Source organism: Corvus brachyrhynchos, unplaced genomic scaffold (genome assembly GCF_000691975.1).
Source record: "Corvus brachyrhynchos isolate BGI_N302 unplaced genomic scaffold, ASM69197v1 scaffold106, whole genome shotgun sequence".
NCBI classification, from domain to species: domain Eukaryota; kingdom Metazoa; phylum Chordata; class Aves; order Passeriformes; family Corvidae; genus Corvus; species Corvus brachyrhynchos.
Genome location: NW_008238834.1, coordinates 5,713,987 through 5,727,196, shown reverse-complemented (window position 1 = coordinate 5,727,196; position 13,210 = coordinate 5,713,987). Strand labels below are relative to the sequence as shown.

Sequence of the window (13,210 nt, the reverse complement as noted above, 5' to 3'; positions counted from 1 at the left end):
TTTACATGGGGCAAAAAGTAGTAACATTTTGTTTGGCTGTGATACTGAATCACAGTACTGAAGTGAGTGGGACCTCTAAACCTTTAAAATTCTTCTCAAGCTCAGGTCTCCTAGAATTTGCAAGTGATAAATGGAAATTTAGAATTAGAAGAGGGCTTATAGATACTTGGGTCATAACCTCCTTTCTATTATAATGAATGATTTGGTATGCAGCCTAAAGCTGCACATTTATGCATGCTAATTTAATTAGGATTAAACCCAAGAGGATTTTCGTTTACAAGTAAGACAGTTGCTTCACGTTGAAAACTGGTGATACAAAAGTTCATGGGGAGGTATTATTTAAGGAGTCATATTAAGTGGGAGTGGGGAAAATCTACTTTGGGTCCTCCATCAGTAAGAACAGAAATGTTTAGTTTTGTTGATATTGGGCCACATCTTGAGTGACAAGTGACTGCCATCCCTAGTCTTGGACATGCCAGTCACACTGCCAGCACTTCTGTTCTGTTTCTCTAAGCTAATATTGTGTCTTAGGCAGCATATATGCAAAACTGACAAGACACTGAACTCTAATAGCTGTGGCTTGTATTTACCTCAGGTTTGAGGGAAGATTGTTCCCAACTGATGACTTCAGAAAAAAGCTAGTGTAATGCTAAAAGAAAGAACAACCTCCAAACCAACAGGCAAAATGATGCAGACTCCTCAATGTGTGGAAAAAGCTTTGGGTGAACAAGAAAGAACTAATTTCATGGTCTGGCAGGTTTGTTGTTCCTTGGCAGCCTGCCCATCTGTCAACTTTTGGCTCTTTTGCTTTGGTGTAAATGCTGTGACAATTTCTGGGCAGATTCCTGAACTGGCCAACGGCATATAAAAAAATCAATACTTGCAAGACATGACTTGACAGAAGAAATATTGATTATACTTTGGAAATGCATGATAGAATACTCACAAATTACTTACCTTTCATGTCAAGTTGTACTGTCTGATGCTGAAAACTAGCATGAAAGTGAAGTTTCTTTTCATTCTACTACCGCTTAGTTTGTTCTAATTGAAATATGCAATAGGTTACTGCCAATATTGATGGTATTAGCAATTTTTGTGATAGGATTTCTTATTTATCCCCAGGAACTTTTTGGTTTTTTTCTCAAATCCCTGAAATCTGTGAAGGAACCAAGCCATAATATTAGAAACCACATTCAGGGCTTGGATGTAAGCTGTTAAACCTATTGAATTCACCAGTGTTTTCTATGCTCAGGCTGTCAAAGATGATGCTCACTCCTTTGGGAAACAAGGTAGCTCATTTGTAGGAATGTCTGGTTGGGGCTGAAAAGCTCAAACTTCTTCAGTTTGAAGCATTTGCACTCTGACCATGTCTTTGCATCCTTATTCTCTCTGCTTTCAGTTTAAGTACATATGTTGAGACAGTCTCTGTGATCTACATCTGTGTTTGCAAGCTGAGCATGAACAGACTCAGAAGGTGGGACATGGTGAAGTTTGTACCAGCTAACTTGTTAACACTTAACTTTCTAACTGAATTTATAATACTAGTTTAGACTGAGTACTAACACTAAAAAAATCTAACCCATCTGTGATATTAAAAATGCAATACTTTTTGTAAGCAAACACTAGTTACTGTATAACTGAGTGGACAAGCTTCAGTTTTATTCTGCAGATGTATTAGTATTACTTGGCTTTCCCTTTTCTAAACATTTAATCTGGAAGTCTGGAATTTCTTTGTTGCGGACATTTTTTAGTGAGTTTGATAATTCCCTAATTTTATTTCATTTACCTGATACTCCTATTCCCAATACTGTTGTATGTTGGGAAATTTAGCATCTTGTAGTGAGCACTTAATTGGGACATGTTGCTTTCCTTATTCTTTCTTTATCTTAGTTTTCCAATGCATTTTGTATATAACATGCTTCATACACTTTGAAATTCAATATTTTTTTAGAGCTCAGGTTTTCTACCCTCCTTTGGAAAAGAAAAAGCACTTTTTTGAAAAAAACTTGTTCAAATTCTGTTACATTGGGCCCATCAACCTGGCTATATGCTGGTGTTTGGGAATTTTAAGGAAGACATGCAAGTTATGCCAGACACTTGCTCTTTAACCTTCACAAACTATATTGATGAAACTAGTTGTGGGAGAATAGTACAGCTGGCATTCATTCTTGAATGAGCAAACTTTTGCCTACTTCGTTTGCAGTCTGAGTTTGGCAGAATTTTATTAATTTGTAATAAAAGTGTAAGTGTTGTAACTTTATTAACTTCACTAATTTGCAGTGTTGTAATTATTTTCAATACATTTCTGAGCACTGAATGCTAGTTAGCACATCATCTAGCCTAAGGCAGAGCACGGTAGGTAAAAGGCTTTTGCTGTAGTATCCTGTCTGCATTATGGCTCTCATTAATAATGCTGAGTACACATAAGCAACTGAAGGAAAAAGTATTTGGCAGAGAAGACTTTGCCATTTAGAAGAAGGGGCAAGGTTTCATCCTCTGTAGCTTGCTTGTGCTCTAACAGCTTGCAGAGTTCAAACAGAATGTTTTTTGTTACATTAACTGCTGTAGTGAATTTTTTTGTTATCCTTTTTTCTGGTGCTCCAGTTGGATTGTTTCAGTGGGATTTGCGAAAGCTTGACTGGATCAGAGCTTTAAAATAATCAGCAGACTGTTCTGAAAGCAAGTTGTTGAGTGTTCAGCAAATGGCTGTAAAGTAATCTGTTTTACAGATAACCTGAACTCATCCCAGGGTCTGATGTGGAGTATACTTCTTTTCTGTGAGTGACCAGGCTCTGCAGTACAAAAGATCATGATCTTTTACTTGCCTGGGTGTGCAATGCAAACAGAACAGCGATATCTGGATAAAAATACTAAACTTATTCTCATGTGTGTTAACAAAACTGTCAAGAATTTAAGAAGTTATTCTGTTCCAGTTGGTGCTGATGAGGTCTGAAGATCCACACTGTTGGAAAAATGCAAACTGCCAAGAACTCAGAAGGGTAAGAAGTCTAGAAAATGGACAGTGGGAAGATTGAGAGGGTTGTTTACAGAGTCTGGAAAAGTGTGTGATAACAGCCTTTCAGGTAAACAAAAGTTGTAATCAAGATCATGACTGATCATGAATGCAGCCAAGAGGACTGAAAATTTGTTACTTTTAAAGTGATAAAGTGCCAGACTAGACTTGTCAGGGATGTTGAGGAGTATCTCTCATTGGAAGCTCTTGAGAACAGATGGAACTTAGAATGTTCTTACATTAAAAGCTGATTAAATTAAATAAATGTAGTCTTCACCAGATAGTATTTCTGTGATTGACACATTAGTCAGCTTTGCTCTACAGTATGAGAAGAAATAGAGAACGGGTTTTAAGAAAAGATAGTGTTCTGTCAAGGTAGAGGCTTCTTTTTAATCTGAAGTAGTTTTATCTATACATTGCAAATTAAAGTTTGCAGATGTTCTGCTAAAATACCCCATACTCATCAGTTAAATCCTGTAAACTTGATGTTTTGCTAGCAGAAATTCTCTTCTCTGTAGAGCTACAGCAAAAGGAGTGATCAGTTTTCAAAATAATTTCTAACTAGTGGCTTGCTGCCTAAACTTGTTGTGTAAGTTGTGGTGAAGCTTTCAGCTTTTCAAGTGGCTTAATGCTGCAGCTAACACGTTTTCAGGCAACATCTCCACAAAGTGGATTATAAGGCAGTTTGAGTGTTATACCCCACATTTCTTTCTGACTCTAAGAACAGAGAATTAGTACCTTAATTCCCATAGTTAGAAGTTAGCAATTTCAGCCCATTTATTTTAGGGAAACCAGCCTAGATATTTGATGTGATTACAGGGTAGGATTCTGATGAAAGTGCATAGAGAAGGTTAAGCTAGGGATGCTTGCTGGTAAAATATAATGAGGATAAATCTGTTGAGCAGGCCAGGAATCTGAACCCAAGCCTGATGGTTCCAGGGCTTTTATTTAGTAAACTCATTTAATCCAAAATTGAATCAGACAGAACAACTAAATCAAATCTGTGCTATTGAAAACTGAGAATGTTATAAAGAATGTGACCTCAACTTCTGCAGTGTAATGCTGTTACATATTTTATGCATTCAAATACTGTGACATTTTATTACATTTTGTCCTTAGTCCATTCTGTTCTCCTGAAGTGCATCAAACAATTCTGAACAACTGTCACTGTGTACTCTGTAAATGTTTTCAGTAAGTGGAGAATCCATTGCTTGTGAGCAAACCAGCATTGCCGGCTTGTTGTGAGCTGCTGATTGCCCTAACATTTTTAAAGACACAAACTTGCAAATGAGACCCCTTCAAGTATTTCTGTGTTCTGAAAAATGACACAATAAAAGCTCATTGTTACTGAATACATCAGCTCTTTATGTTTTTAAGTCAGATCTACTTTGTTCACTTGCGAATTACTGCTTTATTACACTCAGCACAAAACAGCTAAAATACTTTAAGAGAAATGAGGCTGTTGGCATTGCTGAATGTCTCAATGTTGCTCACTGAAATCTGGTTTAGAGTCTGCATTGTATACACTAACAAACAATCCAGAAAACTTTCTGGACTCGGTTCTTGGCTTGTTTCATATATTCTTTTGTGTTCATTTCCCATCAGTTTGTCTTCTTTGAAAAAAAACCCCAACAAACTCCCTAATTTAGTTCGCTGCTAAGAAATATCAGACAGATCAGTGAATCTGGATTCAGAAGGAAACTGTCTTAAATGTGGCCTTATTGTAAGAGTTTAGCCATCCTTACTGTGTTGATTTGGATACAAAAATGTATTATTGTCTTTATTGTGCTTATTGAACATATTTGGTGATGTAGTGAAGCCCATGTAAAGCAGAACTCTCATGTGCATCCTTCTGTTTGTACAACTGTTTGTAAAAGAAATTATTTTTATCAGCTATGCCTCTGCAAGGAAGATTTTTATTCTGGGGTCTGTCTCCCTTTCTTCACGTACCATCTGTAAAAAGTAGTTTTACCCTGTCTGTCACATTGTGAAAATTCGTACAGTTAAACATGGTCAAAAACACAGATCATGCATGCATTTTGCCGAAGTGCACAAATCCACTTACCTTCTACCCAAAACAGAGCAGTGATGAAATATTATTTATCTTCTGATTGAAAGAATCATTAATCAGAAAATGAAATTGGGGTTTCATTCAGATCTATCTGTACAAAATGCAGCCTAGGATCCTACATTGAGAAAACCTAAATGGAAGGAAGGGAAAAAAATATGTCTAAAGAGCCTTTGATAGATGGCACACAAATGTATGTGATTTTCATATTTGCATTTAGTGATGGATATGTGCTATGGGCTCAGCATGGAGAGTAAATCTAGTGTTGTTGGACTGCAGTGATGCTGCTTTACATGCTCAGGGTATCTGAGCTGGACAAAATGCTCAGTAAGCCCAGGTGTGTCAGACCCATTGCATAAGTACTATGGAATGATTATAAGTACTACGATCTTCTCGTGTGCAGTGAATCAGGTGTATCCAGAATGAAACAACAGATATGCACTGGCCACAGCTGGAGTTGCCAGGATCTTGGACATGTCCCACATCCTTGGAATGCTTCTTGGTGAGAATTTCAGGGTGCTTGGTAGTCTATATATGTAACAAAGCAAAAGCTTACAAACCTGCAAAGAATTAACTTGAGTCTCTAGGGAAGATGATGATATTTACATCAGCAACAAGGAGCTCATGAGGACTTCTGTATAATGTGGTTTAAAGTAGAATAATTCCCAAAGAAATGTAGGCTGTGTGCTGGGCCATTAACTTTACAATAGAGGGATAGCTGTCCTGGCTAGAGATGTCTTTTACTCAGGCAATCCATGACGACCTGTGTGAATTATCAGTACTTTGAATCTGCCCTAATAGGCTGCATGCTCCACCTGTCCCCGTTCATTTTGAAGAATCAGAGTCAATAGGCACACACTGAAGCACATAAAATAGAAATTGCCTCATCTACCTTAAAGCTCGTTGCCTGTCTTCTTTTTCCCTGGCATACTGCATGCTGACCAACTCTTCATAATTTAAAAATGTTACAACTGGCTTCATTATGAACAAGGTTTTCCCTGAGTTTTGCTGAAACACTAATGCTATGTCCTTCACCATAAGTTCTGCCTGCTGAGCTATACATACAGCAAATCCATCTAACCTGAATTAGTTCTTTTCATTTCCTGAAGGATTGAACATTGTAGAGTGTGGATGTGACAAATTCTGCCCTATCCACATTGCAGGTCACCTTACTAGGGATGTAATTCCCTCCACTCCCTCTGAGCTTGGAGTGTTTTGTCTCTGTCAGAAAGCTCTGAATGACATAATTCTGACCATGCCCTCTCAGATTTTCAGTTCTCTCTCACTGAGTTTTAGTCATGCATCTGGCTAAAACCAAATCCTCACAAATGAGAGCAACTTGCTTGAACATCTAATGAAAACATTGTACTCGGCTTTTGTGCTGAGCAGTAGTGAACCCATTGTTATTCTTTCTCAAGGTCAAATTAACATCTATACACTTCATTTTCTGGCATTGGGGTGTGTGAGAATCCCTGGTTTGAGGCAAATGAGCATCAGAGTAGCTGGAAAAAAGAGAAAGAGTTCGCCTTACCATGAAAAGAGCTGGCCAGCAGTTAGAAGTAAATGAGTTTAATTTAAAAATTCTTCCAGCTTTTCTCAGGACTACCACAGTCTCTTGCAAAATGCTGAGCAGTAATTCCAAAACAGAGATGGGTCTGATGGTGGAAAACTGAAGTAACAAGCACTTAAGTGCCAAGTTAGCTGCAAGGTACTTTTACAAATAGAATATAGTCAATCAAACCAGATTAGTGAGCTGAGAAGTCTAGTGCTGGATTTGGTACAGATCCATATGGATCTGTTGCTGTCTCTCAAGGCTGGCTCAGAACTACAGTTGCCTAATATGATAATGGAGCCTGATAGCTCAGCAGTGATAAAGACTACCAGTGGTGGTTTTTGCATGGAGCAATTGCCTTCCTTACTAGTGGGAATAAGATCATAACTCCCCTTCAATCTATCATTTGTGCTGTACTTTAGATAGAAAACTGTGAAAGTTAAATGGATGAAGGGTCTCGAGGGTAAGTCCTATGAGGAGTGACTGCGAGGGCTGGAGTTGTTTAGCCTGGAGGAAAGAAGGTTCAGGAGAGGCTTTTGTCACTCTCTACAACTACCTGAAAAGGAGGGTGTAGCCAGGTGGGGGTCGGCCTCTTCTCCCAGGCAACAAGCAATAGGATGAAAGGACATAGCCTTAAGCTGTTCCAGGGGAGATTCAGGTTTGAGGTCAGGAGGAATTTCTTCATGGGAAGAGTTGCTAAACATTTGAATGGACTGCTCAGGGAAGTGGTGGAGTCCCGGTCCCTGGAGGTATTCAAGAAATGATTGGGTGTGGCACTCGGTGTCACAATCTAGTTGACAATGTGGTAATCAGTCAAAGGTTGGACTTGATGATCTCTGAGGTCCTTTCCTAAGGGCTAAATGATGCTGTGATGTCCTTAAAAATGCAAATATAATTCGCTAAAGGTTCAGTTTAATGGTATCTTCTGATGGAGTTTTGTGTCTGTTATGGCCACTTGCATTTCACACCAGGATATGATGACAGTCAGCTGTTTATCTGTAAATGGCTCTTTCAAGACACTATTCTTGATCTTCCCTGAAATCAGTGGCTGCACCTCTGCAGTTTGCCTTAAAATCTAATTGTGGTAAAGAGATTCAGAGGTGAACATAATCAGCTAGGATTTGAAGAGATGCAGTACTTTGCAGGAAGAAGCTAACAACCTCTTTCTTTTTTTATTTGGATCCTGGGGCAAAACTCCAGTGCAACTCACTTGGATTGAAATGCTCTTTTTTATCTCTGTGGGACCTGAAGAACTCATCATAAGATAGCTTTGCTATTCCTTTGGCACAAGTATGTTGACTGAAGGTTATTGGATGCAAATTATTTCACTGTAGCAAATGATGTTGGAAAGAAATGGCAGGGCTACTGTGTAATGTGAGTGAAGGTAATGGGTGACCTGAGAAGTAATGGATATCTCTTGAAGACAGGCTCATAGGCCCCTGCACAAATAGTAATGAATACTGAATAAGAAAAATTTTATATCATTTCAGAGTAGTGTTAAAAAGGAAACCCTCTTCCACCACTGAACTTTATTGTCCAGTAGGAAAGCAGAGGGCAGAATTTCTTCTTTGCCTCCATCTTTACATCTGGAGCTACACTGCACATGAACTACATGAGGGGAGAGAAGCCTGTGCAGAAAACCTCTTACTGGCAGAAGAGCTTCACTAGAGTGGTCAATAAGATGTCTTCAGCATCCTCATCTGCATCAGATTTAGGTATAATGAGAACAAGGCATCTGACCTAGTCTGGATTTAACATCAATGAAGTCAGGATTCAAAAAAAATAGAAAGCTCCATCTCCCTCCTATTAAATTTCAAGTATAGCACAATTGAAAACACACTGTTTGTTATTCATACTGTGGTGCAGAATTTGGTAGCCAAATTTTCAATAGCTGGAGGCAAGTCTTGAATACCACTGAAACTTTTTGCCAGGCTTTCTAGGGTAATGCAATTACTGGGGAAAGACACTTTAAAGGAATATTGAATGTAGCCTTGTTGAGATCACAGAATCACAGAATTTTTAGGGTTGGAAGGGACCTCTGGAGATCATCTGGTCCAACCCCAACTGCCAAGGCAGGGTCACCCTGAGCAGGTTACACAGGAACTTGTTCAGGTGGGTTTTGAATGTCTTCAGAGAGAGAGACTCCATGACTTCCCCGGGCAGCCTGTTCCAGTGCTCTGCTACCCTCAATGTAAAGAAGTTCTTCTTCATGCTGAGGTGAAAGTTCTGTTTTAGTTTATGGCCATTGCTCCTTGTCCTGTTGCTGAACAGCACTAAAAAGAGCCTGGAACCATCCCCTTGGCACCTGCCTTTGAGATATTTATATGCATAAACAGCTAAGGAAAGCAAAACTTTAATATTGCAATCTGTTTTGATGTATATGGTAGATAATGAAGTAAAATAATTCATACAGTTTTACTAGTGAAAAGGGCATATATTTTGATAAATATGGCTTGATTTTTTTTCAGATTTCCTTTTAACAGAAGAAAAATGTGATTTTAATACCTTACTATTGCAACACTAGCAATTCCTGTGGCATTTTTAATGTGCCATACCAAGCCTCTAGCTTTGTTTTTAGCCCACTGGGCTTAATCTCTAAAGACAGGACTCCTCTTTCCAAAATTACTTCTTTTTCAGAGTTGCTTCTGACTGGAAATGGAGTATCTCTGTTACACCATAACCATGCAAGAAACAGATGCTTTTTAGCTCATGAGGGATGCCTGGAAGCTGATCAAAACTTTGCTGAGAAGCTGTGCTCAATTTCTGTTACATACAGTATTCCCAAAATTTTATCAGTAGCCTTCAAACCAAAGTAAAACTTTGCTCCTTTTAGAAAAAGCAAAGGATTCCTGGTCTGGTAGCAGTAATCTTGAAACTTAGTCTGTTGTTACATTACTCCAGTGCATAAGAGCAAAACTATTTGAAAGTACAGTGAGGTGTTTGTGTAAAGATTAATAAGTGGCAAGCAAAATATCCCTTAGACTTTACAGAGACTGCAGAAAAAGCCTGTAGCAAAGGTCTAAAGTTCAGTCCTTAAATCTTTCAGGTCTGGAGTGTCCTGTTCAGGCCAGTGGTGTTGCTGCTGCAAAGAACTCGTGTTAAACGCTGTTTTCCGCACCAGCTGAGTGCGTGCTCTACAACCCCTCTTTGATTCTGGCTGTGGGCCACTTGTCCCCCAGGTTTTGATCAATTCACAGTGCAAGAGAATTTTAGTAACTGGGAGAGTTGGTTTGCAAACTCATGTGTTCCTCAGCATAAAGCATCCAAATGTGGAGTGAAATAACAGGGATACTGCTGTCAGGGTGCCAACTTTGCATGCCTTACAATGTGGCTGATAAACATTATTTCTTTCAAGGCCTGTTCCCTGCCATTTTGAACCTGGCCAGCAATGCTCACATCTCTACCAATGCCACCTGCGGGGAGAAGGGACCAGAGATGTTCTGCAAACTGGTGGAGCACGTCCCCGGACGACCCCTGCGCAACGCCCAGTGCCGCGTCTGTGACCGTCACAGTGCCAATCCCAAAGGCAAGCTTCATGTGTTTTGGATTTTGTTTGTTTCATGGGTTTGTGTCTTTTTTTTAACTCTTCCCCTTGAATACAGAGTGTATTGGAGTGAAATATGTTTTAGTTTTAGTCTCTCTACTATGTGAGTGCAATTACCTTGGAGCAAAGGGCTGACAGAGAGTGTGAGCACCGTGTATCACCGTTAAGAACTCCAAGATCCAATGACAACCTTTTTGTCTGAGGGCAGATTTCAGCTTTTACTTCTTTATGACAGGAAGAGATTGTGGTTCGTGTGATATAAATGTGCTGGGTCAGAAAAATTCAAAGATTTATTTTCAAGAGATGTTTAATTATTTTGCTTTGAAACAGAGCAGCACCCAATTTCCAGTGCAATCGATGGTACCAATAACTGGTGGCAGAGTCCCAGCATTCAGAATGGAAGGCAATACCACTGGGTCACCATCACCTTGGATTTAAGGCAGGTGAGTAACCATTTATGTGAGTGTCATTAAATGGATGTAGGATACAAGCCAATACAATTGATTGCAGCTCCTCTGTGTTTAGATGGTAGGATATGTAGCAGTTAACTGTTGAGTAGCACTTTAGTTAAATATGGATAGTTAAAAGTTAATATGAACTTATTTTAAACAGATATGGTTTTCAATTATTGTTCTAGAGCATCTTGAAGATTTTGCCTGTCAGACTGGAATGGAAGTGAATTATGGCACAGTAACAATTGTTTGTGTGGATGAGAGTAAAAACTCTCATCCATGTTCTTTGTTGGTAACCAATTCCATCTGTACTAATTCCTTTGTCTTGGTAACTTTCCTCTGTCTTTTCCTCACCCTTCTGTCTTTTCCCCAGGAGTCCGATGATACTATTTTCCTCCACCTTTTATCTCTTAAAAGTTACTTGAAGTCTGTGTTTTCAAGGACTTCTTTTTAAAAAGCAACGTTTTCAGGCTGTTGGCCAAAGTACACATTTTATGTGAGGATGCATCTGACTGATTCTGATCACCATCTTGTTGGAAGGAACACTGGGAAGAAATGTTCTAAACTATATCTTCTAGGAACTTTTGCTGTCAGCTGTTATGCAGAGTTAGTGTTTATATTTCTGAAACAGTGATTTGTGACCCTGGGGAGATTGGAACTCTCTGGGCAAAAGTTGCTTCCTCTGTTTTGGCCACTCTGTATCGCCAAACTTGGAGGGATTTATCATTCTTAGACAGGAGGCTGGGCTGCTAAACTGTAGAGAGCATTTGCTAATTTATTAGTTTGTCTGCTAGACATACAAGAATCAGAAGTCTCCTACCATGCTCCAAGAAAAGACAAAATAATTGGTGAAGAAATATTTTTCTTGGCTTTTTCTTGTTGTTTTGCTTTGAACAGATCTGTGTGCTGGCCTACCTAAGTTGTTTGAAAATCATAGCTCAACAATTCCTTATTAATATGGGGATGCTTCCAAACTCTGGAAGAAGAAACTATTACGTACTAAAAATGCATACTTGAGGTGTAGAATTAGTAAGAAGCTTTTGCAGGATCTGTAGACCCTGCTTGAAAGTTATTTTAAAGATAAAACAGAAGGTTTAACTTTGATGTTTTCAAATAAAGCATAGGTTAAGCAAGTGCCTAGTTTGCTCTTTAATTAGAAAGCAGAACTGTTAGGAAAATAATCGCAGGGTGTCTTTTGTCAGTGACAGAAGGTTTGGATAGGATTTTTGTGTTGTTTGAAGAGTTAGCTTTGTGTTTGGTTTGTAAATGGACAAACAGGAAGGAAAAATGAAGGAGGAGGCGATGCCTTAGTTTTTATCCTCCTAGAACAATTTCACTTTGGAAACAGACCAGCTGATCTGCCCTCTGAATCTTTTATTCTCCAGTCATAGTGCTCTTATGTTTCAACAAATACATATCTTTCCTCTCCTGACCCACGCTCAGTTTCACTAATTCGATTTGAAAAGTTTCCCCTAAGGGGCCTTTCTTCTGTGTTTTCCCTAGAGAGTTTGAGAGAGAGAAGGCATCTAGGGCTATGCAAACTGAATGTAAATTACTGCTCTGTGAGAAAGGATTTGGTTAATAGAGATTGCTTGAAGTCAGTGAGTTATTAGAGCTGACTTGGTGTGCTTACTTTAAGCGAGTCAGCACAAGTAAAGAGAACACAACAGAAAAACATGTGAAGGATCTTAGTGATTTTAGTAATTATTTACTTCATATATTTGTTTCAGAATGAGTTAAAATAGTCTTCTGGAACTTTCAGAAAAATATTTCTGGAAGTCAGTGCCTGTGTTCAGTATAACTTCAGCCCTGGTACTTTTTTTTTTACATTTCAAGCTTTGTGCATTATATCTGTCAAGTACCGTATTAAAGTAAACAAGTCCTTTCCTTGCCAGAGTAGAGAATTATATTCACACCTCTTTGTGATGTGAAAAATTAACATCTGGTCATTATTTATGGTTTTTTTTGCAATTATCAGAAATTCTAGGAATAAGAGGAATTGATTGTTCCTTGGGATTATTACCAATGTAGAGTTTAGAGATATAATCAAAGCAGTTGGGTTGGTAAATGCTGAAACATACCCTTGGCTGGCAAATATGGGGAAGATTCCCTTAGCTGGTGAACACTGACTCCACTCCAGTTTCCCCTAGGTGAACCTTTATGACTGTATTCATCTCTTGGCTCCAAGTTGAAGGGAATAGAGCATATTCTTTTGGCTAATATTCTACCTTGTACTTAGTCTATTTAGTCTAAAACCAGCTGTACTAAAGAGTAGTTTGATGAGGTCTCAGTAAGAAAAGAGGGCTGGCTACTAAAATCAGTATGGAAATTGCTGTTTTTACCTTTCTCCTTTGCAGAATCTGTGCTATTTATAGCTAATATAGCATTTTGTAAGGTTAGTGCTTACGTCATGATTTTCTAGCTCATATACATCATGACAACTCGGTACATTTATTCTAGCATGCCTTTCGGTCTTTCCAGGATCCAGATGTATGATAGTATTTCCTTCCCACACCCCACACCACTGCCTCCTCCTCCCCCTTTCCATTAAATTTATGGCAATGATCCAGAACTGGGGAAA

General features: G+C 38.8%; 1 protein-coding gene across 1 annotated transcript in view; it reads left to right on the top strand.

Moving 5' to 3' along the window:
• Positions 1-2,976: 2,976 nt before the first annotated feature.
• Positions 2,977-13,210, top strand: part of LAMA1 (laminin subunit alpha 1) — an 86,118-nt gene continuing 75,884 nt past the window's right edge. Inside the window, 3 exon segments of the mRNA XM_008636838.2 lie at positions 2,977-2,999; positions 9,989-10,159; positions 10,508-10,620. Coding sequence (XP_008635060.1) covers positions 10,069-10,159; positions 10,508-10,620 — 204 coding nt within the window. The 5' untranslated portion in view covers positions 2,977-2,999; positions 9,989-10,068.